The 22,961-nt window shown below is 35.9% G+C and overlaps 3 protein-coding genes across 3 annotated transcripts in view; 1 reads left to right on the top strand and 2 right to left on the bottom strand.

Annotated features, from left to right (window-relative positions):
- The window catches only part of LOC134657499 (uncharacterized), a 486,313-nt gene that overhangs the window by 426,454 nt on the left and 36,898 nt on the right, over positions 1–22,961 (bottom strand). The gene's annotated exons all lie outside the window — the stretch shown is intronic.
- Positions 1,886–12,854, bottom strand: LOC134657497 (E3 ubiquitin-protein ligase MARCHF5). The gene is made up of 4 exons (XM_063513069.1): positions 12,488–12,854; positions 6,834–7,079; positions 2,979–3,169; positions 1,886–2,408 (listed from the first exon to the last, which is right to left on the bottom strand). Exons 1-4 carry the CDS (start codon positions 12,659–12,661, stop codon positions 2,036–2,038), a joined length of 984 nt encoding a protein of 327 aa, XP_063369139.1. The 5' UTR covers positions 12,662–12,854; the 3' UTR covers positions 1,886–2,035.
- LOC134657562 (ileal sodium/bile acid cotransporter-like) overlaps positions 15,455–22,961 on the top strand; it is a 36,449-nt gene continuing 28,942 nt past the window's right edge. Inside the window, exon 1 of the mRNA XM_063513138.1 lies at positions 15,455–15,623. The gene's annotated coding sequence lies outside the window, so the exon portion shown is untranslated. The remainder of the gene's footprint in view (positions 15,624–22,961) is intronic.

Here is a 22,961-nt window from a genome sequence, read left to right as displayed (position 1 = left end):
TGACCGCCGAAGACGTCAACTGATGCGTGCGGCTACAGACAAATATGAACCTTCGTGCATTCCGATAAGATTCACTATGACGCGCCGCGCACGAAAGGCTTGGCGTTCAAAGGGTTAAACTATACAACTATTCTCGATAACCTCTTATATTAGGTTATATAAATAAATGGGAAAATTACAATAAAAATAAATCCATAGCCGTTTCCATTATAATACCAAAGTTATTATGAGTTCATAAGTTTGTCAACTTAAAGTCAGTCCATCGGTTAGTTAAGTTACTAACCCTTCAAGTTAAAGCCATTTCAAATGGATACAAGAATTTAAGTTTAAGAAACAAAGAACAAAATATTATTCAAGGGCGTTTTTTTTTCGTTGTCCCCTACACTTTTTTTCAAATTTGGGATTTTTATGTTATTTCTACTCAGAATCACGAGCTCTTTCTATCCTAATAGGAGAAAAAAAGTGTCCCAAATAGGGTTTGCTCCCGGGAAATACCGGTACCGAAAGTACCGGGAATTCCCGGGATTTAGAGCCAAGCAAAGAACCGGGATTTCAAAATTAAAATCCCGGTACTCCCGGGATTTTCGGGACTAAAATTTCCGGTACAATATTTGACTGCTTTCTGTTACTTAGCATGAAATATCATGTTTTATAAAGAAAATAAATATATTTTATCAATCTAAGGCTGAGAGTAATACTTTTACATTAAAATAAATTTAAAAAAAAACAGTCAATGAGTTTGATAATGCCGACAATATAAAATTGCGTAATTTGATACTTTAAGGGCATAAATGTTTGTACGATAAAAATTTTATACGAACAATTAGTTATTTCATATTTGTATACTAACTACAAGCAAAAATAGAGACAATTTTGTAATTAATAAAATACTACTTTTAATTCAAATTCAAACACGGTATAAGAAACTCACATATGATAATGATATTTTAAAATTTTTAAATGAATCAGAATTATTAATAATTCTGGCTGAATAATTTCTTGATTTGTCGTATTGATAGTTCTGTTATTATATGTTCGAAGGTCCACAGCCCATTTTGAACGCATGCGAAAATTATCATTTTTTTTTATCCTTTTTCAAAAAACGTCTTACATATTTAAAAAAAATGATGATATTACTGAGCCACAATTCAGTTTTTGCCAATCAACAAAGATAGTAAAAATATCATGTAGTTTAGGAAAAAAAACAAACTATATTAATGATTGTGTGACTTAAAGACACGTATTATGGTACAAAAGAAGTGTGTACCTTCACTGTGCTACTTTTTTATTGTTTTCGTGTATTAGATTCGTGATTCGTTTTTATTGTATTAGATTCGTGGTCGTTTTACGCTTTTTTTTTACTGAAAATTGATGTGAAAACTGATTTTTGAAGGCAGTCCCGAAAGTACCGAAAATACCGGGAAATCCCGGTTCCATTTTTGCCCGGTACCGAAAATCCCGGTTCTTTTAAACAGTACCGGTTCTGCAATCCCTAGTCCCAAAATTTCCATACATTTTTCGATCTTTCCATTCCGCGACCGCCATACAAAGTCTATGAAAAATGGTGACGTAATGGAAATAAAAACCTTAGAGGACACTTTTTTTCTCCTATTAGGATAGAAAGAGCTCGTGATTCTGAGTAGAAATAACGTAAAAAATCCCAAATTAGAAAAAAAAGGGACAACAAAAAAAAACGCCCTCAAGACACTTCTGATAATCTAGTCTAAGCATTATCAATTGAAGATCTAGCGCATACTAGTTTATCATGGATAACACCATCTCTGTCTATATAGCTTAGTATGAAAATGAGCTGTTGTTACATAAAACGCTATCTTTAAGTACGTTTAGTCTACTTCCACAGAACATAACTTTTCAATTACGATTATACTAAGACGACGTCCGCTATACGAAAATAGTCTACGCGCTTACAAATACGGTCACCCGTATCGAGATCTAAAACCATATAAAACAGGTATCGATTTCAATGATACAATATTATTGTACCTTAGATACGTCATCACGTACAAAGTAATGTTTATACAACCTGTTCCGATTCGTCTCTTGAACTAGCGACCGCGTCTCCACTAGCAGCCGATGTAAGGGTTCTGTAAAGCTTTAAGTTCGTTTCGGTATAATCTAGAATTTTCCGACTCGAATGCCTGATGTATAGCATTTGTTTGTGATATATTTTGAGCGCTCCTTTGATAGTTATGTAGGTGAGGCCTCCTAGTATAGTTCTGTGGAGGTTGTTTTGTATGGAGCGGAAGAAGATTTTGCCTATGATTGTGGAGATGGTGGGCAGAAGTAATGCAGAGCAGAATATTCTTGTGGGCGAGAGGTGGGAGCCGGAGTTTGCGTTGGCGGGATTTGACGGCCCGGAGACGATGGCGCCTCGGTCGCCTTCCACGCTGTAAATATAAATTTCTCATATTAATCAAGTTAATGATAATTTATTGCAAACTAAACGGAAGAAGTAACTAGCACTATGTGAGAAAGATGTCTTCACCATGTCGCACAACTTACGAAATGGTGAAGTTTTGTTATCCCCAAAGGTAGAAGCGTTACAGTGTGGTGCCGTGACCAGGATATTGCTTATTGTTACGAGCTTAAAAATGCCAAGTCGGCAAGACGAGGTGAACATTACTATACAAATACTCTTTATTGAACACCTCAATGCAAGAAAATGATAGAGACAATACAGTAACTCCAGTAGAGGTAAACTTTGTTTTTCTTTCATTCTCGGTATTATTCTTACAGTAAATGCCGCAACCCAACTTAAGTATCCACGTCACCATACTAGCTGTATAGAGAAATGGATACTTACTTATGTTAGGACACCGACTGAACCAGATGGTATGGTGTGTCCCATAAACCACCTGCAATATGTACTCAATTTCCAAATGTAAAACCGGAGGCCTTGCCTTAGCGTTTGTAAATGACTTTCTTAGTATTTCATATCAGCTATTTGGACTACTTACTTTCCAAACGGTAGTATGTAAGATAGTGCCGGTATCTTCGCGCAGTACTTCCTCAGGAACAAGAGGACGGAGTCCTCCCAATTGTACATCTTGGCGCTGATGAGCGTCACCGGTATCGTCGGCAGCAGCACCAGCAGAACTAGGGGGTCGGCGGACTCCATCATCTCCAGACCCTCGCGGTGGCCGACCACCTGGAAATGATGAAACAAAAGCTTAAAATCAAATTTTTTGATAATTACTTTACCGTCTAGCGGTTAGCCAATAGCCACTCATTATTTATCAAAATAAGGATTCAAAATAGAATGGAATGGGTGACCTCTTTATATATCTCTGGGCGGGTAGAGGTTCATATCCAAAAGCACAGGCGTCAAGTACCAATTGTGAGTTAACAGTGTGTACGATGGCACGGACTAAATATTTATAATTATGTCCTACTAAAATAGACGGAATACTTATAGGATCAATACATTGTATGCAGCCAGATTGTCATGGTGAACATGTGACAGTATGTGAAGTAAAACTATCGTAAGTATAATACGGAGAATCAATCGTGTTATGGTACGTACGGATACAGTAAATACTTCAATTAACATTTTCGCAATCGTGACTTTGTGTTTAGTGTCATCGTCGTTTACCGTTGTCTAAAATGTATAGCATTCAGCGCATTGTACGTCCAACAATTTTCATCGGATATGTTGGAGTGGTCAAGGTGCTTACAAATATCTAAACACGACACGCCATTATTGTAGAGAATGTAGAGGCATTCAAGTGCATGTGCAGAATCAGGTATTCAATCAAGCACCTTGGCTAGTATTTGACCGACTTCATAACCAAATAGGCCCTGAGCCCCAGATTGACTAATTTGAAATCTAACCTGACTTTGTGGAATTTATACTGGTCCATATTAATCATACAGCATAAATTATTACCTGTAATTTTTGGCAATTGTGTCTTACAGTGCAAGGTAAGGTGAGAAAAGCATACAGGACAATTAAGTGTCGTATGCTTTGTACGGTCACCTTTCTCTGCAGCTGACTGTACATAGGTAACATTTAATCTGATATGTGTCTAAACTCCTTGAATTACTGATAGGTATTTGACAACGGCAACAAACAACATACTGCAGCTATACATACTTTTATAGGTCGTCTACGAGGTTAGATTAAGGTGAGCCGTAGGTTAGGCCGTAAACAAAAACAATATTTTTTTAAATAAAATGTAAGGAATCGAATGGTACCATTATACAGTGTGGAAAGATAAGTCGGGCCCTGGAGGGAAACTACCTTAAATCCTTAAGCTGGCTCATTTTACTTAAAGGAGACATTCCTTTATTTTTAAAAAGAAACAAAACTGCATTATCTTTCCACACTGTATTTTTCCTACTTGGAAGTGAGTAGGCATATATAGGTACAGATATCAAATATCTTTATACGACCCTACATACGCGTATTTTCTGGAAAGTTCAGGTAAATATACATGTTTTTATTTCGGAGGCGAAGAGCAATAGATAGAAAAGAGCGAATATTCGTAGCTTTCATCTTCATCATTGTAGGCCATGAAGGTGAAGGTTTGAAAGTGAAACTGCAGCGAAGTCAATTTGAAATGCTTTTTTTTAAGTACATTTAAATCTCTTCAAATTAGGGTAATCCGGTGGGAATCAAAACTCCGTCACTGGTCGGCCGAAGGATAATCCAACCGAATGACAATTTAGACTGATACAATGCAGTAACAAGTATTACTCTAGTCCTTATCCTGTCTAGGTGACAATAGTACAGATTTTAGTTACGTAGGGGTCGTTACGGCCCAAAGCATCTGTAATTTTCTGGATGCAACGGGCATTAGTAATGAACTTTAAAGGGCCGTCACAATAGATCAATACTTGGTCGACGTGACACTCAAAGGCCCGATACCACCCCAATAATAATAAAATAATACGTAGGGGTCAAAAATGACTCCAAATGGTTCGTGTAATATAAGTTATATTATAACATATAATATAACACACGGCCGCTGCGTCGCCACTCGCCAATTCTCTTGAACTTCGCTTGGCTTGACACGCTGCCGTATGTCTCGATACCAAAAAACAGACAGATACGACAGATATTTTGCTTTATAATATTCAGACTACGCAGTGATAAAACGTAGGCATCTCGTCTACTAATCGTTTCACACATTGACAGATTTAGTATCTAACAGGTGGCTCATTTTTCTAGGCCGAAATCTACCTGAGTCATCGATAATTTATAGGCACATAACGAGGTCTTTTCCATATGCATTGAAAAACAAATAGCAGGTGTCTCAGTTTTCTGGGCTTAGGAATAATCGGCTTGGGTCGCTGAAAATTTAGGCCTACATTACAATCCTACCGTATTATTTAAAGAGCTTATTGCAACAGACAACGACGACTTTGCTCTATGCATTGATAAACCTAATTACCGTTTCAAATATGTACTGACAAGTTATCTGCAGGTGTCTCAGTTTTCTGGGTCAAAGGATAATCGACCTGAGTCATGGACAAGTTAGGCCGATAACGGTCAACGCTTCTGTGTTTGAACAGCAATTATCGCCTAGTTAAGTGCACTCAGTGGTATATTGAGATGTTTGAATACATAGTGGGTCAGTAGGAATAGGAACACTAGAAACTGACAATTTCTTTTCTTTCTTTCGATGAATATCTATAAGAAAGTCTCCTGTCACTTACAGGATAACTTATTGTACTAATAAGGAGCCGTAAATTTGGGAATGGTAATATCCTTTCCATATTTCTACCGAGTTTTCGGTTGCTTGTTATTTAAGCCGTCAGCGAAAAACAGAAAATTCTTATGTCCAACTAAAATTGTTGTCCATCTCTACTTCAACTACCTGTTCTGCTTGAGCAAGCAAAGAAGAAACATTCACACTTTTGTTTGTCAAAAATTACGGTCAAGTCACAACTGTCACAAGTGACACCAATATAATTGTATACTGTCCAGTTGTGTTAATAGTTCAAGTCTTTGTCCGGCATTAGAACCACTGACCCCGTATTTGACGAGTACAAAAGCGTTGAGTTCAAATATTTAGTTTATGTACACTCATCAGTTCGTTTTTTTCATAAAAACATTTTTGGTTATGTCTTTGTTGGGGATAACCAATGTTAAACAATTGTTATTTTCAGTGAAATCAATTAGCAAAACTAATTGAAGGACATGTTATGAAACCGATACTTTTCACAGTTGAAACACGTCTAGACTTCTAGAGTCTAGACACCGACCTTCGATTCGCTTAGTTTGCTCCGACTTCGCACTCTTGGCATTTACAATGTATGGCCGCGCCATACTGAACAAATCTGTTCAACTTGGCAGGTGCCTCAGCAAGAGTACTTTTAAGCGTTTAACAGATTCATACGCGGATGAAGCTGCGGGCAGAGGCTACGTAAAGAAATAGCCGTTAAAGACAAAGTAAGCAAATAAAATTGTCACACTTAACACGAAACAATGAAGCAATTCCTTTCGGTAGCTAAACGAATTACATTAAGCAGGTGAAACGTGAAAAGTTTGCATAAGTAATGATTCCAAAGTGTTTATTTGTCCCATTGCCGAAAACAGAGTAGGTATATGATTCTTTGCGAGGAAGTGTTACCTGGAACTTAAATGGTTGATTTCATTCTTTCGCAAATAGATATGGTATGACACTCGGCTAGCAGAAAACCTTTTTCCCCGATCCCAGCAGCATGTTTCCCGCTGTGAAGAGACAGATCTTGTGATATCTTCCATAGCGTCCAACAGTGCTATAAACTTTCTCATTGAAGGGACTACGATGTACTCTGCCTCCATAATGGACAGAGATCTAAAAGGTAAAAAAGCTCAAGAACCCTACCTGCATAACAGTGACGGCTCCATAAGTGATAGCGATCCAATATATCGATCCCAGCAGCACTCCTCCCGCTATGAAGGGACAGATCTTGTGTGTGATCTCCTCCGTAGCGTCTAATAGTGCCACAAACGCCCCCATTGAAGGGAAAACTACGATGTACTCCGCTTTGCACTGAGGACAGAGGACTTTTCTGGTAATGTTGCCGCGCTGTTTCTCGTCAACCCACCGCTGTAGGCAGCTCTGATGGACCTGGGAATTAAAAAATAACAATTATTTATGGTCTAAATATTGTAAATGATAGAAGGGTCGATGATAGTAAGTAGTAAGGTAAGAAGAACATTTCTCGTCCGACAGTGCTTGGTAAACAAAGGTCAAATAACAATGATATTTTGTCTATAGTCGGTTTTGTAGGTATATACCTAAGTCTAGTAAAATATAGCCAATTTTTAGACCCCAACTCCCAACAACCGGCCGCGAAAAAAAGCCAAATTGTCGCGAAGATACAGCGAAAACCTAGCCGTGGCTCTCTGTTCAAAAATTTAGCACACCCCTGCCCTAAACCTCTGGTAAGAACTTATATAGGTAACAATTTTTTATTTATTTAACATATATTATTAATTATTTATTAATTTCTTTTTTTTATTATTATTAATAATGGTAATAAAATACGAGAACATTTGCAGCACAGCCAAGCAATGCTACAACTGTGAAATTATAATTTTGATTTTAACGTACGTCTAACATTTGTTTACAAGCTAAATCATACGTAAGTACGAATAATAACAAACCTGTTATCTCACAAACTTTGACACGTGTTAATGAAACTTTGTACATCGATAGCGGCAGGTTAGGTCAGGTTACGATAAGAGGATTAATCTTACGCGGTTATCACACTGACGCGGATCCGCTGCTACGGTATGTGAGCGAGACAGCGCTATGCTCGTATATAGCGATGTCCCTCTCGCACACCGGAGCGGCGTGCGTATTATTCGTTTTGTGTAATTATTTTATAACACAAATTTAAGATCATTCTATCAATTTTATCAACTTGGCGCAAATGAGTTTATGTGATTGACCAAACCAAACTAGCATGATGGAAACATATTTTCACACCACCTATTCGGAAAAGAGCTTTTTCTTCTCTGCTAGGATGGATCAAAGTGGCACTTTTCCTACCTGCTAAGAGGGATCAAAGTAACACTTTTCTGTTCTAGCACACTATTTTTATTTACATTTTTTTGCACATTATTTTTTTAGCTTAAATAATCTGTTTTAGTGATGGGTAAGACTGGTATGATCCCTTGTAACACAAACTACTATTTACGTCACCGCTACGCGAGGAGGAAATCTCACTTCCTGGCCAAGGCAAGACGTAAAACTTTAGACAAACCACGGGCGGTAATTCGTAAAGCCCCAGATTGCATATTTATGGCCCTCACGTGATTGGACCATTTTTTATGCAGGGAGTAGCACGTGCCGATTTACTTAACAATAGACAAAGGATAAGCCGTTCGGGGCCAGTTTCAAATCGACGGACTATAAGTGTGGTTGCGGGATAAGTATAAGTGGCCTTCATACCGGGGCCTGTTCACACATTGAGTAAGAACTATTAATACCATTATTATATAATTTGTGCTAAAGACCAATTCAGTGTGAATTTATTATGGTTCGAAGTCCGCTACATACATTCCGTATTATTGCCGGATGTATCGGTATCAAACACAAACAACAGATGTTGAGTTGAAAACATAAAATGGAACACAAATTTATATATCTCCGATAAAACATTTGATTATTTCTTAATCAACACTGATAAAAACTAATTAAATGGCACAATAATACACTTATTGATAATTTTCTGAATTAATCTAGATAAGTGTGTATACAGATAGGTTTGTACAAGAATATAAATAAACTAAAATAACTGCTACAATAGGACTCGTACTAACAGCAATAATCTTAAAGGGGCCCACTGATTACCAGTCCGCCGGGCGCCGGACGATATCGGCCTGTCAGTTGTTCGGAACTGTCAACTTTTTGTTCTAAATGACAGGCCGATATCGTCCGGCGGACTGTTAATCAGTGGGCGCCTTTAGAGTCACACGAACCCGCCGCCAAAAGACGCTCCCATACATAAGTTATGATCTCATTTTAAAGCAAACTTTGACAACGTAGTAATTCTAGTAAATTAGACCTCTCAAAGAACATATTGATGTTTTAGGGTCACTAGTGTCACTACACTTGTGTGACACGGTTGACATACTGACATTACTGACCACCTTAAGAGCATGTGTTAAAAAACTTGGCATACATTAAGTGACAGAATTACGGAGATTTCTATATTTGTTTAGTATATTTTCACAAAGTAATGGTTAGACATGGGTAAATAGTGAACACAATGTACTTTTCACTTCTCATGCTTGTAAAGTGTTTTAAATCGACACAATAATGTCATATTTCTCGCACTTGTATCATAAATATTTAACTAATCAACATTAATAATTTTGTACTCTAGCATAAATCTTAAAAACAAAACAAACATAACAGTGTTGCAATCAGGATTATTTCCCATGTTTTTGTTGTATCTTTGAGTTACATTACATTACATGTTACCTGGGAATATCACAATTACATCACATATCTGATGTTTTTAGTCTTAAGCTCATTGATATAAATTCCCACAGTATTTTCTAATCAGTTTGAATAGTGACATATTGGGAATACTAAAGATAATTAGGGCTCCATACCAATTAAGTGAAAAGGTGCCCTTAAGGCCAGGCCACACCGGCTGCGTGTGCGTACACCGTGCGTTAGAGCCGCGCACGCACAGGTCACGCAAGCGGTGTGTCGTCTCTCATAAGGAACTGTATATTACAACACGCACACGTCTACGCACACGCACTCGGTGTGCACGCCTTTATTGTGCAACTCTGTCTCTCTGTCGCATTGCTAAAATTCTCAGGAACTACTTTAGCTGATGGATTTGAAATTGGGAAAAGTTATATGAGTAAACAAAGCTAACACATTTAAAAGTGTTTAATTTACTTCACTTACAATAAAATAAAATACTTACAGTTAAAATAGAGAAACAGAGACAAAGAATTAATATGGGTCTTATACTTAGCTTCTTTCAGTAGTGGAGGCAAGAACATAAAAATATGCAGTAAGTGGTACAGTTAATATAATTTAAAATGTTGAAATAGATATTACCTAAACAAGAAACATCAATATATTTAATATGTAAATACTTATACAACTATAACCATAAATATACATAAGTACATATCAAAGGTTGAAGCGCTGGTGGCCTAGCGGTAAGAGCATGCGACTTTCAATCCAGAGGTCGCGGGTTCAAACCCCAGCTCGTACCAATGAGTTTTTCGGAACCTATGTATGAAATATCATTTGATATTTACCAGTCGCTTTTCGGCGAAGGAAAACATCTTGAGGAAACCGGACTAATCCCAATAAGGACTAGTTTCCCCTCTGGGTTGGAAGGTCAGATGGCAGTCGCTTTAGTAAAAACTAGTGCCTACGTCAATTCTTGGGATTAGTTACCAAGCTGACCCCTGGCTCCCATGAGCCGTGGCAAATTGCCGGGATAACACGAGGAAGAAGAAGTACATATCAAAGGTTAATTAGATAAAAATAAACTATAACTGAGTGATGGACAGGTGTTATTTTATTAATCACATGATTAAAAAAGTAGAAAAACCTGTGGACTGGTTAATTCCATTTACTTGATAATTATTCATAATTACCTATTGAAACAAAAGATGTATTTTTTTTTTAATTTAAATATTGACAATAATACTTGTTATGAAGGTTCTTGGCTGGCATTTTTCTTGTGCTTGACTTACCGGGGTTACTACCCACAAGGCCAGAGCGGTCGTCAAGCAATTGTAAGATATCCCAATAAACTTGTTATAAAAGATGGAATGTCAACTATAGCTGGTCAACCAAATCTTGTCAGTAAAAAAAGGCGCGAAATTCAAATTATCTATGGGACGATATCCCTTCGCGCCTACATTTTTCAAATTTGCCGCCTTTTTCTACTGTCAAGATCTGGTTGGTCAAGTATATAAGGGTAACAACTTTAACAAGAGTAACATAAAAACAAAAAAAAAGTAAAAAAGATGTTTATGAACACAATGTTTATTTACAAAGTTACTCATGATTCACATCACCTTCAAAGTCCTATAATGCATTGAACCAAAGCTGAGAGTTGTGACAGACGAATTATCAGATAAAGTTCAAGATTGTGCCCATGTTCTATTGTCGCAGTATTAACTGGTATATCTTAAGCCTTATTGCAAGGACTTAAGGGCCACTGATGGTCAGTTACTCTGCCTACCCCTCCGGGAAATAGGCGTGATTATATGTATGTATGTATGTATATACTTTATTGCACATGGAAATAAAAACACGAGAAACATAGTTACAGAGTAAATTAAATACAACAAAGAGAGATTATATGTATGTATGTAAAAAATTCCTTCCTACTTACTTTAATTCCTACTTATTTCAACAATGATAGCCAATATAAAAGTGTATAAAGCAAATAATATGTACTTACGTCACAAGACTGTATAACAAATTATTAGAAAAAATTTAATATTATCTGCACTTCTTACATAATGTTGTTTTCAATTGTTATGGTAAAGTAAACAGATTTTTTTTAGTGGTTTGAACTGCCATCAGTCGGTAACCATTATAATCAGTTTTGCCGTATATAAATATTAAAATTTGGGTGTTGGAGACCATCGTCTCACTTACATCGTTCTTCATCGTTTCTTTTATTTTGCATAATGTGCTTCCTTTTAAGTCTTTGTACTGTTTCAATCTTGTCCAGTAATATTGAAGCAGCCTTGTTCAGATTGTAAACAGATAATAATAAAATTTAAATATCTGTTTACCACCATAATGATCGAAGAAGTAGTCATCATGTAAATATGTAATAAAGCATATGCATCGGGTCAAGTAAAGTTAGGGCTGCCATCCGTCCGGGTTTCCCCAGATATGTCATAGTTTGGAGGCCGTCCGCCGGCTGTCTGGGGAGGTTTTCAAAAAGTATCTTCTTGTCTTTATGAATTTATTTGTCTATTAAGTTTTTATTATTAAAACTTAAAGACAAACTTATTTTCGGACAAATCCAGGGAAAAATGTGATTTGCGCCAAATGTCCGGGTTGGTTTTTAATCTTTGTCCAGGTTTGGCAAATTTAGAGAGCGCAACCCTAAGTAGAGTAGACTTTAAACAATACAGAACTTTGCAGAACACAGCCCTTACTCTAGATGGACATATTGTCGATGTGAAGATGTAGATTTACCATCTACCAAAGATATTACAGTGTTAAAACACTATTAAAGCCAGAGAGTATGGCAGTTGTTCTATAATTAAAACAATTACAACCACAATTACAACTAATTAAGAACCCTAATCCACCTTAGGAAAAATGTAGTGTTTCGATAAACATACTAAGTAGGTACATTTTTAAAGATCGTAGCATCTTTGGCATTTGGTCATAATTTTCATCATCATTTGGTTCAATAAATTTCACAATGTCTAAAGGGTTTAAGTAAGCTTAGATTTATTTGCGTAAAACTCACAAGCTTTCTCTGAACAACATGTGTTTGACGTCACAAGGACAAGACTTACCCATTTCGTAGTTCCTTTGCACTTGCAAGGCTGCACCCACGCCGCCAGACGATCGTCCGCCTCCGTCGCAAAGCACACCCAACATGTCTTCGCGTTCTCATCGTCCCCTTGTACAACCAACGAATTCGCACTACCACTATGCGCATCGGAACCAGATTTCTCCTCTACGGACATTGTTAATGCGTCTTTACAAATAAACAAGCAGGCAATTTAGATAACTAAAAACCGAGTTTACTGCGCCGCGAGATACGCGCAACTGCGACTGAGACACTGTATAACGAAACAAACTGCAATATTTTCCCATGTAACGATAAAAATATTTTTGTCAAGCGTCTGACGGAAGGAAATGTCTCAAATGTCCTTTACACGAGTTGGATTGTACGTCGAACCGTCAGTGAGTGTCAATACGTACCGAACGCAAAGCAAAGTAGAAATAGAATGAAGTGAACGATTGGTAAGAACGAAGTGAACGAATGAGTTTAATGTCAAAATCATGTTAAAAGACGACCATGGTATTGCCATGTAAACTTAATTTACCCATTTTTTCAATTATAGTTATAGTTGGTCAAACCAATTGTCAGTCAGAACCAGGATTACTATACTCATCCTTTTCTTTTGGGTGCTAGATGGTGTTAGTACTAGTGTAAGAGAAAGATAGCATGATTCTCTCTGTCTATGTTTGAAATGAGATAGTCCTTTGACAAACTATATCTAACTAACTATAATTTATACTTGGTCAACCAAATCTTGACAGTAGAAAAAGGCGGCAAATTTGAAAAATGTAGTCGCGAAGGGATATCGTCCCATAGAAAATTTGAATTTCGCGCCTTTTTTTACTGACAAGATTTGGTTGACCAGCTATATATCATTTAAAGATTATAAAATAAATATGTTGTTTGATTCATTGTTCCTAAAGTTTTCCTACAGCCAGTACGAGACATACAGAGTCAGACCGAGAAAAGTCTGCAGCAAGTTTGATAGCCCACGCATTGCCCACGCAGTGCAAGTGTCATTTTAAACGTCAAACTTCTATGAATTTATGACGTGTAAATAACACTTGCACGGCGTGGGCTATCAAAATCGCTGCAGACTTTTCTTGGTCTAACTCTAATTACTTTTTATTTCCTTTGTTTTAATTTTTATCGTGTTAACTTATCTGTAACCTTTAGAACACGCCGGAACTTTTCTTTACTTTTAACCCCGTTATTTTATCCTTAGTTCGTGCAACACTGACTATTGACAGACAGATACAAAATATAATAGAACTCTACTTTGTTTTCTATAAAATGTTATATGTTCCTAAACTATATAATCTTTATATAAATATATTTTATTATTATAAATACAGGTTTTTTTTTACGATACATATGCTGTACAATTTTGGAATTTTATTGTGGAATATGAAGACAAGACTTCGTGTATAGAAAACATGAAACTAACTGTCAAAAAAACGTCATCAACCACAAGTGTCAAAGTTGTCAATGATCATCAGGGCACGGGATGTGATAGTCGTGGAAAGTTTTAATTAAGTGGTCTTAAATTGAGATTTATATTTCATTGTCAATGTTATCATAACAAGTCGCAGTGATAGGACGTTAATGTGATAGCCACAGTAATCAGTTGCGAGTTAATCGGCAAATACTGTAAGTAAACACATTCATTATAAGATCTAGTAAGATCCGTGTGGCGGATTCCACCTGCGTTCACGTTGCACAACTGCATTTTTAAGACAATGTTAAACCCAATTGCATAGCGTAATATGGACATTCATTTTTAAGTGATTACGATTGAAGTTCAATTCATAAAATTACTTTTGAATGAATGTGATTTTATAAATTGCTGATTGTGAAATACAACAGTTATGTCATTTACATAACTAAACTTCCAAAGTTTTAAGTCAAAAGTTCACCAGTTTACGCAGTCCCTTTTGGGCTTGTAATAGTTTATTGTACTTCAGTAATATGATTGTTTTCTGTTACAAAACTTTATTGTAATTATAATTAATGAATGTAGCACCTGAAGGTCACTTAACTCAAGAAGATACAAGTAATTGTTATTTTTTATAGATAATTAAGTTATCATGTAGTAGCTGTACTCTACAATCAAGTTATTGTGATTCAGCTTATTATTTTTCACATATACTTTTGTAGGTACCTAGGTAGTCTAGGTACGTAGGTATATATGAAATTTTATCAATACTTGGCTACATATGAATTAAGCCATTGAGCGCCCTAGTATCACACGTGTGATACTAACCCCATACTGTTTAGGGTTCTGGGTGCTCCACGTTATTAACAATGCTCCGATATAAATATATTGCCCCGCGACGCTGTGCGGTGTAAGCGCCATCGACAATAAGGTCCCTTTTCATAGATAATGTCCCATTTTATCTTTAAATAGGTGTTTATGATATGTAAGGCCATTTATTACATTTTAGCATAGCATAGGGAAAAGAGTTTGTATTTTATTTCATTTTAGGACAACACAGTGAAATGGTTTGACTTTTTTTTTAATTATATGTGAACATTATATCATCATCATTTCATTTTATTTTATTCATCATCTGTGAAAACTTCAACTGGCTAGCTATCATCATGAGATACAGCCTGGTGGCAAACAGACAGACGGACGGACAGCGGAGTTTTAGTATTTAATAGGGTTCCGTTTTTACCCTTTGGGTACAGAACCCTAAAAAATTGTGACATCTGAGTGTATTATCCTTAAGTGATCAATTTTTGATGGAAAACCCCAGTTCACGTGATTGAACTACTTAAGAACACTGTTTCAAAATACTACCGATAAGGATTTCACTCTATGTGTATCTCAGCACGAGTCGACCTCCCTGCCTCGACATTCGCTCGACAGCCTTGAATGACCCCTCCCCGCGAACTTTAACAGCCAGTCTCAAACAGCGCCGGCCCGCGGCGTACGTCTCGCGCTTTAAAAAAAACCATTCGCGAGATTCTTTATTCCTACCCTCGCGCGAACTCTGACCAGCCAGTCTCAAATAGCGCGGGGCCGGAGCGTACGTTCCCGCGTTAAAAAAAACAAAACGTCATCGCGAGGTTCTTTATAGTGGTAGTCTGTGGTAGGTACTTTCACTTGCGCTCCTGTTGACAATTGCATCACAGTACAGGTATGTGGAGCCTGGCTTTATCATGTGTTGCAACAACTGTCGCACACATGATTCTCACGATCCTTACGTCGTTCGTATTAGTTTTTAGTTATATTACCTAATAGTGTTAATTTCTTTTTAGAAATATTGAACATATTTACTATTATATATATATATATATATATATATATATATATATATATATATATATATATATTTTTTATTTTTTTTATTTACTTACCGGGCACTAGCTCTGGTGCTGGTCATGCGGCCACGACGGCCGAGGATAACAAACGGCGCAAGTACAGCACTCTCGGCAGTGGCTACATATTTGAGCCTTTTGGGGTCGAAACGTTAGGGTCGTGGGGGCCCAGCGCCCGGCGCTTATTTAAGGATTTGGCGTCGCGTTTGGTCGATGCCTCGGGTGACCAGAGGGCAGGCCAGTATTTTGCCCAGAGAATTAGTATAGCTATTCAACGGGGAAATGCGGCCAGCCTGCTGGGTACACTGCCTGCTGGCGGTGAGTTGGAGGGTGTATTTTATTTGTAGGTTTTTTTTTTTTTTTTTTCTTTGTTTTTTTTTTGTTATTAATGTGTATTTTTAGAGTGAGTTGACGAAGCCTGTTGCGGATTTTATCGCTGTAGTTTTTTGTGACGATGCCTGTAGCTGATTGTAAGTTTGTGTTTACCTGACGAAGCCTGCGTTGCGGATATAAAAGTATGGTCTCTGAATAAACTAATTATAATATTTTAATTTAATTATATAGTTTAGTTACAAATACCAGTCAAGTCTCAAAACGCAATCGTTGTACGGTCAAGGAGCCTAATATCAGTAACATTTCGTACTTTGTCGCAGTGACAATAGTATGAGGTCCTTAGTGACTTTCATATTGATTGTGACAAGGTACGGAAATTAAATTCTTTGACTACAAGGATTGACGTCTGTCTGGCATATCATAATCTCGCAATTATCATAAACTTACGAATATAATAACTGTCCCATGAGAATGTTATTAATAAGTCGTTTTAATATCAAGATACTTATTTAGCTTACCACCTGAATACAAATAAATAATTTTAAATAACAGGCGAATGCATACTACTAAAAGACATTTATAATATTGATGTGTATAAACAGTTGTTTCATTTAATATATAATAACTCTTCATTGCTTGCAACAGAAGATAATATTGGCTTATTAAATCTATGAATAAGCATTTAGTTCCAAATACGGCCGTTGTTCCAATCCTTGGAGGATACAACTAAACGGAGTAGCCATTAACAGGCTTTCCCCTCTGTCGAAAATAGGCGGCCAACGGTCATACACAATGTATGGACTGACGTTTATCTGACATGGCTATTTTTACGTTACGCATACATTTGACGTTCCCCTCCCCCGCAAAAATCGGCAGACTGTTTTGTACAGAAAATTACAGACATGGCGTCTCCGTTTGATTATATCCTCCAAGTTCCAATCAGACAAATTATTAAAATGTCCGTTTCTGCGAAGCTGACTGTACTTTGGTCTACAAAACGCAGACAGCCAGGCCAGGCAACTTATGATTTGAACAAGTTTGTTTATTTCGTGTATCACTGTAAGTTATCGGTTATTTTCAACAATGTTGGACATTCTTATCTAGTTTGTGCTGAGTACAAACAATATATAAGGCTGGTTTTATACAGCATTTTCAACCAACCAAACCCTGTAAGTAGTGTTGTGAATAACGCTTATTTCGAGGTTTAAAGACTCGAACCCTTAAGACTCTCGAGGCTTAACGTCTCAAAGGCGGCAAAGACGATTTCGTATCATCCATACCTACGCGTAAAATAAATAAATACAATTCTCAAATATAGTCGAGTCCTCAAGACTTACGAGTCTTGAAGGCTCGAGTCTTTAAGCCTAAAAATAAGCGTTATTCACAACACAACACTGCCTGTAACTTTCGTCCCAATACACATTGGCATCTTGATAGATGCAATATGATTATTGAAATGGAAAATATTTATTTCGAGCAACTATGAACTCACTTATTGACTACTTAGAGGAACTTAATCGGGTATTATCACAAAAATAATTTACTAAGGCTTCACGTATCGCATTTCAACTAACATCCTTCTCGTAGATATACCCATAAACACTGGCTACCAACTACCAATATAGTGGCTGTTTTCTACCAATTACGGCAAACGACTTGTAATTTCATTTAGATAACCGACAATTGTTTAAATTGCCGGTAAGGTGCGATATGTACGGACGGATCGATTTATTCCGATAATCGTTAATAATGCAATCGCATCGCATAGACTTTTGAATGAATGAATAGTTAAATCATCACGACATCGTCATAAAATGTATGGCTAATTTTATGCTAATCAGTCATTTAAATAACACATTGATATACCTACCTAAATATTACCTATTAGTCTAGCTAGGTACCATTTGTCAAAGTAGCTTTCAGTCAAAAATCGTCAAATAGGATTCGACGATCGAACGTCGAACTTATTTGATTCCTAATTCCTACTATAAACTTGGCAGTTTGTTAGGTGTATTGTGTTTAGTATAATACATAAACGAAGTGGTAGTGTCATCTCGCAAATCTTTTCGTCCTAAATAAAGATAGATATATGTAACTGTTTAAAGAATGAAAGAAGACTAATTATTAGTTAATTACATCTTTGAACAACCTTTGATCGCCTTTATCGAAGTCAGCACATTTGAAACAAAATGCTTGCAAGTCACGCGAACGACACCTACTACACCAGCTTAGACGTTAAAAATTGACATAGATGACTATGACTCATTACTGTATTTTGTGTTTGTAATAAGTAACAATCAAATTCAGCACAATAATACTACTGACTACCCAAACCTCTTCCTCTTTTAATAACACTTTGCTAGGCATAAACTCAAATATATATATATATAACTAATACAAATATCGCGATGTTTTGGTAGATGTTTCTGCCGAAGAGCTCTCAAAGAGGGCTACTGCAAAAAAGTTCTGTTACTCGAAAATTTCCAGAGCGAGAGAGATCGACACAGACTTTCCAATTTCGATTTTCGCGGTAGCCTTACGTACTCTGAAAACGCGACACGTTTTTTTTTACTTTAGAACTATAACTATATTAATTACTAATAAGCCTTCACCCGCAACTTTATTTATATACAAGACGTTGAAAAATTTTAGGTATCCTAGTTTTCTTTTTGAAAAATTTCTCGTTTCTCATATGGAGCTCCACAACATTTGACGAACTTATGTTTCAAATTTGCTTTGTTTATCAGTATCTATATAACGGATCTGTTTTATATATCTTTAATTTGATTAACTATCTTTCGGCTTATCAGGCTTATTGTGCACACGAGTCTACATCAATCCAGCCATTAATAATTGATTGCAATTAACAAGGAAACATTTGGACTTGCAAGTGGGTAATCCCTATTCTAATACATAATATGCATAGGTATATATTGTAATAGCATTTGACGCGGAATATGTTATCAAAGTATTGCGTCGGAAGCTAAACTGGAATAACCTGTCTTAGGTGTAGACTGTAGATAATATTGATATAATATATGTATTACATACTTGTGTATACATTTCAATGCATCCTCTATTTCCAGCATATAATCCAGAAAATTTGTCGAATTTTGTAACGTGGCTCTTCTGCGTCATATCCGGTAGTTCTGATTTTTTGCAAACTTATTTATGATGTTGGCCCAATTAATAATCCAGGTTTGTGACCTCGAGCGCCGAACGCAACTTTGTCAAAAATCGAAAAAACCACAAAAATTTCGGTTTTCTTTTAGATTTGGGCGATTATAACCCTAAAAGACTAGTTTTTGATAGTACCTACCTTTTTAGGGCGTTTTTAAAGAAGACTAAATTTGCTACAATACGACACTAGAATTATCTCTGTAGATTGAATAGTTCCCGAGATAAAGCCTTTCAAAATTTTAAATTTTATGATATTTAAATCGTAGGCTGTGTGTAGTGAGTATGCACTTTTGTCTCAGGCGATGCCGCTTGGCACGATTGTTCTAAGCACTCGCACTTGTCCGGTTTTTAATTGCACCTACTTAACACCTTACTTCAGTTCAATCACCAACCATATCTTTGTTTGTAAAGACTTACTAGGCCTATTAGTGCATTTTCAGGACCAGCATAAAGGTTCCGGTAGTTAATAGAAGGTTGCACCCAGTGGAAATAACCCTTTAGCCAATGACCTCGTAAAACTTACCATTGGGTGACAAATCAAATTTCATGGTAGGTACTAAAACAAGACACCATGACATTATTGAGGTAAAATCATATCGAAACTTGTCATATTACGGAATCGAGACAAATTGAGATGATTTTGCACAATGTTGTTGTAAGACGCTGTGGGTCGTCATAAACAAATTTTGTTGACAAATATGTCGGTTAGAACTCGTCTTGCTTGCTTTACGAACTTCAATGAGGTAATTCTTTATTGAAACATACCTACCATCATGGAATTCATGGACCCAAAACACATAGAGGTCATTATTTTGACAAATAAATCATCTTTATACTTGTTATATTCAAGATACTAAATTGACAGTTCGGTTGCACCATTTTGTCCGACGATTCTGGCGTTTTAGTGCAAAAGCAGGGATTTGGTAGTATGTAGGTATTAGACAATTCCATTATTTGTTTAATTCATCTACCTATAGGTACTAATGTTATAAATGCAAAGTAATTGGTCTGTCTCTTTCACTGCTACTGAACCGAATGTAATGTGGGACGTTGAATGAAACAACTTGCTTGGAGTATCGATCTATAATGTCTTGAATAACGTCATGTAAAAGCTTATATAGGGCTAAACCAAGGGAGTGTGAGTGTACGCGTAGCGCACCCACTACATCTCCATTCCTTGAGAAAAAAAAAATAGATTACCGTAATATAATATATTAAACTCAATAATCTATTTTTTTTTTATTTAACCTGTAACATTTATGGTTCAATAATTCATGGTTGTAATTTTATATGATAAAAAAATTAAAATAAGATATTAAGATAAGTAACACAAACGAAAAGTTTCTAATTTTGAAATTCTCAATATAAACATTTTTTTTAGGTAGGTACTTATGTAAAATCAATAAAAGAAATATCTTATGTTTATGTAAGCTACTCTGGAATAGCTATTTCTATAACGCGTAAACATGATGATTACAATTTAAGCATGCATAAGTACTTAATTTTATAATATAATCACTTAATTACAAATTCGTGCCTTGATGACGAAACGAAACTTTCACATAATATGTATCGCTTATTTTTAGCATAATTATATTCGATAAAATAATTTTAAATTCACACAAAGAAAGTTCATAAATTTCATAATAGTAATAAGAAAACATTTTTATATCAAGTAAAAGTTCAAAAATCAATATAAAAAAAAACACACTAAAAAATACAATAAAAAAAATTGTCCATGCTTGTTATTTTACGTACGTAGTTTCTTTTTCATTAATTTATTTTGTCATATCATGGTTCTTGCAAGCATTTATTTTTAAGTTCATTTCATTTAGGTCTACCTACTCACTAGTTTAACACGTCAGTACTCCCATCATTTACATATTTTTACTAAATTATTTCATAAAGTGTGCATCTAAAGCGTGCATCTCTTTTACGGCAAGGGTACACAACGCATTTACCTTTGTGGTCGGCCGACCTTACTATAATTATTTATTTGGCTCAGGATACAAGGATATTTTATTTTTGCGCGCGCACACATACATATATTTATATTCACATTCAGGCAGTTCTTTTAACACTTCCTTACATCATAACCTTCCATGTGTCCAAGGTGTCTCCACAATTGATACTCGACCGAATCATGGTCAGACATCCAAGGATTCCGTGCCTGCCTTGTATCCTGGCGTACCCTTGCTAACCTAATCGCTCAAGGCCGCCTCTCGGGCCACCGAAGATGCGATAGGTATATATACTTCTTTCTATTCATTTTCTTTCATATTTCACTGTCACAAAAAGAAACACATTCAAAAATCAACCACATAACACACCATGAAAACTTCAACAAATAAGAATTTCAACAACTCTTAGTTGATCAGGCTAATCGTCCTTTGAAAAACTTATCTGTTTTAGTTTTCCCAATCATTTTGCTAACGCACTTTTCTAATAACAAACAAATTCCATTTTACTCATAAAACAATCAAAAACCAAACTTTCTTTAGGACTTTCCATACACACAGTTACAAACATATTTACAGACCTTTTAATTCAACCCTTGAAATCCAACATTAAACTTTACTTTAAACATACCGAATACCCGCAAACTCTGTTCCTAATCCTAATTCAATTCAATATTATTCTTTATAATACCTCATTTTATTTTAAAAGTCATATCCATTAATATAAAAGTCATTATTTTGTTTGTTTCTTATGTCAAATCCGTGTATAAAAAAAATGTCTAGACTGATACAATATTAAACAACATCATTAAGAAAAAACATTAAAAATTCGAAGTAAAAATAAACTTAATCTATGAAAGTTAAACATTAAATGTATATGGATAAAGTCGTAACATATTACGTGACATACCTACTGTCATATTTTTAAATCTGAAACTTGAAACATATAATTTCAGTGTTACTTATTAATCTTTAAATTTAATTTTATTACAATAAATTTTAAATGATCTAAATCTGTGTACGAAGACTATGAAACTTGAGATGAAATAACAGACGACGCCTGCGAATCCTTGTATGGAGTGCACGCGCCGCCGTCATGTGCCATATTTGTCAAGGATGAAAGTATGTCATGTACCTACCTATACCCTTAAGCCAAATAAATTGCTAGAATACCTATATTTTTTTTTACTACATAACAACTAACTACATAACTTTGGGTATTACACATTTGAGGAATACAACTTCAGAACAGAAAAAAAAATCTACGAAATTATAACTGTATCAATAAAGCACTCTTTCATTTTAACATGATGGATTTCTCGTCGTCTGTGCCGATCCTTTTTATTTCTATTTAGCACCCATCCTTCGGCCTCACGACACGAACAACGCCCAGCAGCATACCAACACCATCACTACAAATCCCGCCTTTTTATTACATAACTTTGAAATAGACCATCTTTAACCGTTATTTTCTGTCCATCCAAATTTTTGTCCATAAGTCACCAGTAGTTAAGATTTTACACTTTCTCAAAATAACGAATTTATTTCACGATCGAAGGAGAGTCACTGTTCACGCACTTCGTCTTTTTATGACTGTAAATCTAGTAATAACTTAATGAAATGTGTCCAACTGTCCATTGTCACTAGTTTATTAAAGCACAAATTGATGAAGTAAAGTTCCAGCAA

Source organism: Cydia amplana, chromosome 20 (assembly GCF_948474715.1).
Source record: "Cydia amplana chromosome 20, ilCydAmpl1.1, whole genome shotgun sequence".
Taxonomy (NCBI): domain Eukaryota; kingdom Metazoa; phylum Arthropoda; class Insecta; order Lepidoptera; family Tortricidae; genus Cydia; species Cydia amplana.
This window is presented reverse-complemented; position numbering and strand designations above follow the sequence as displayed.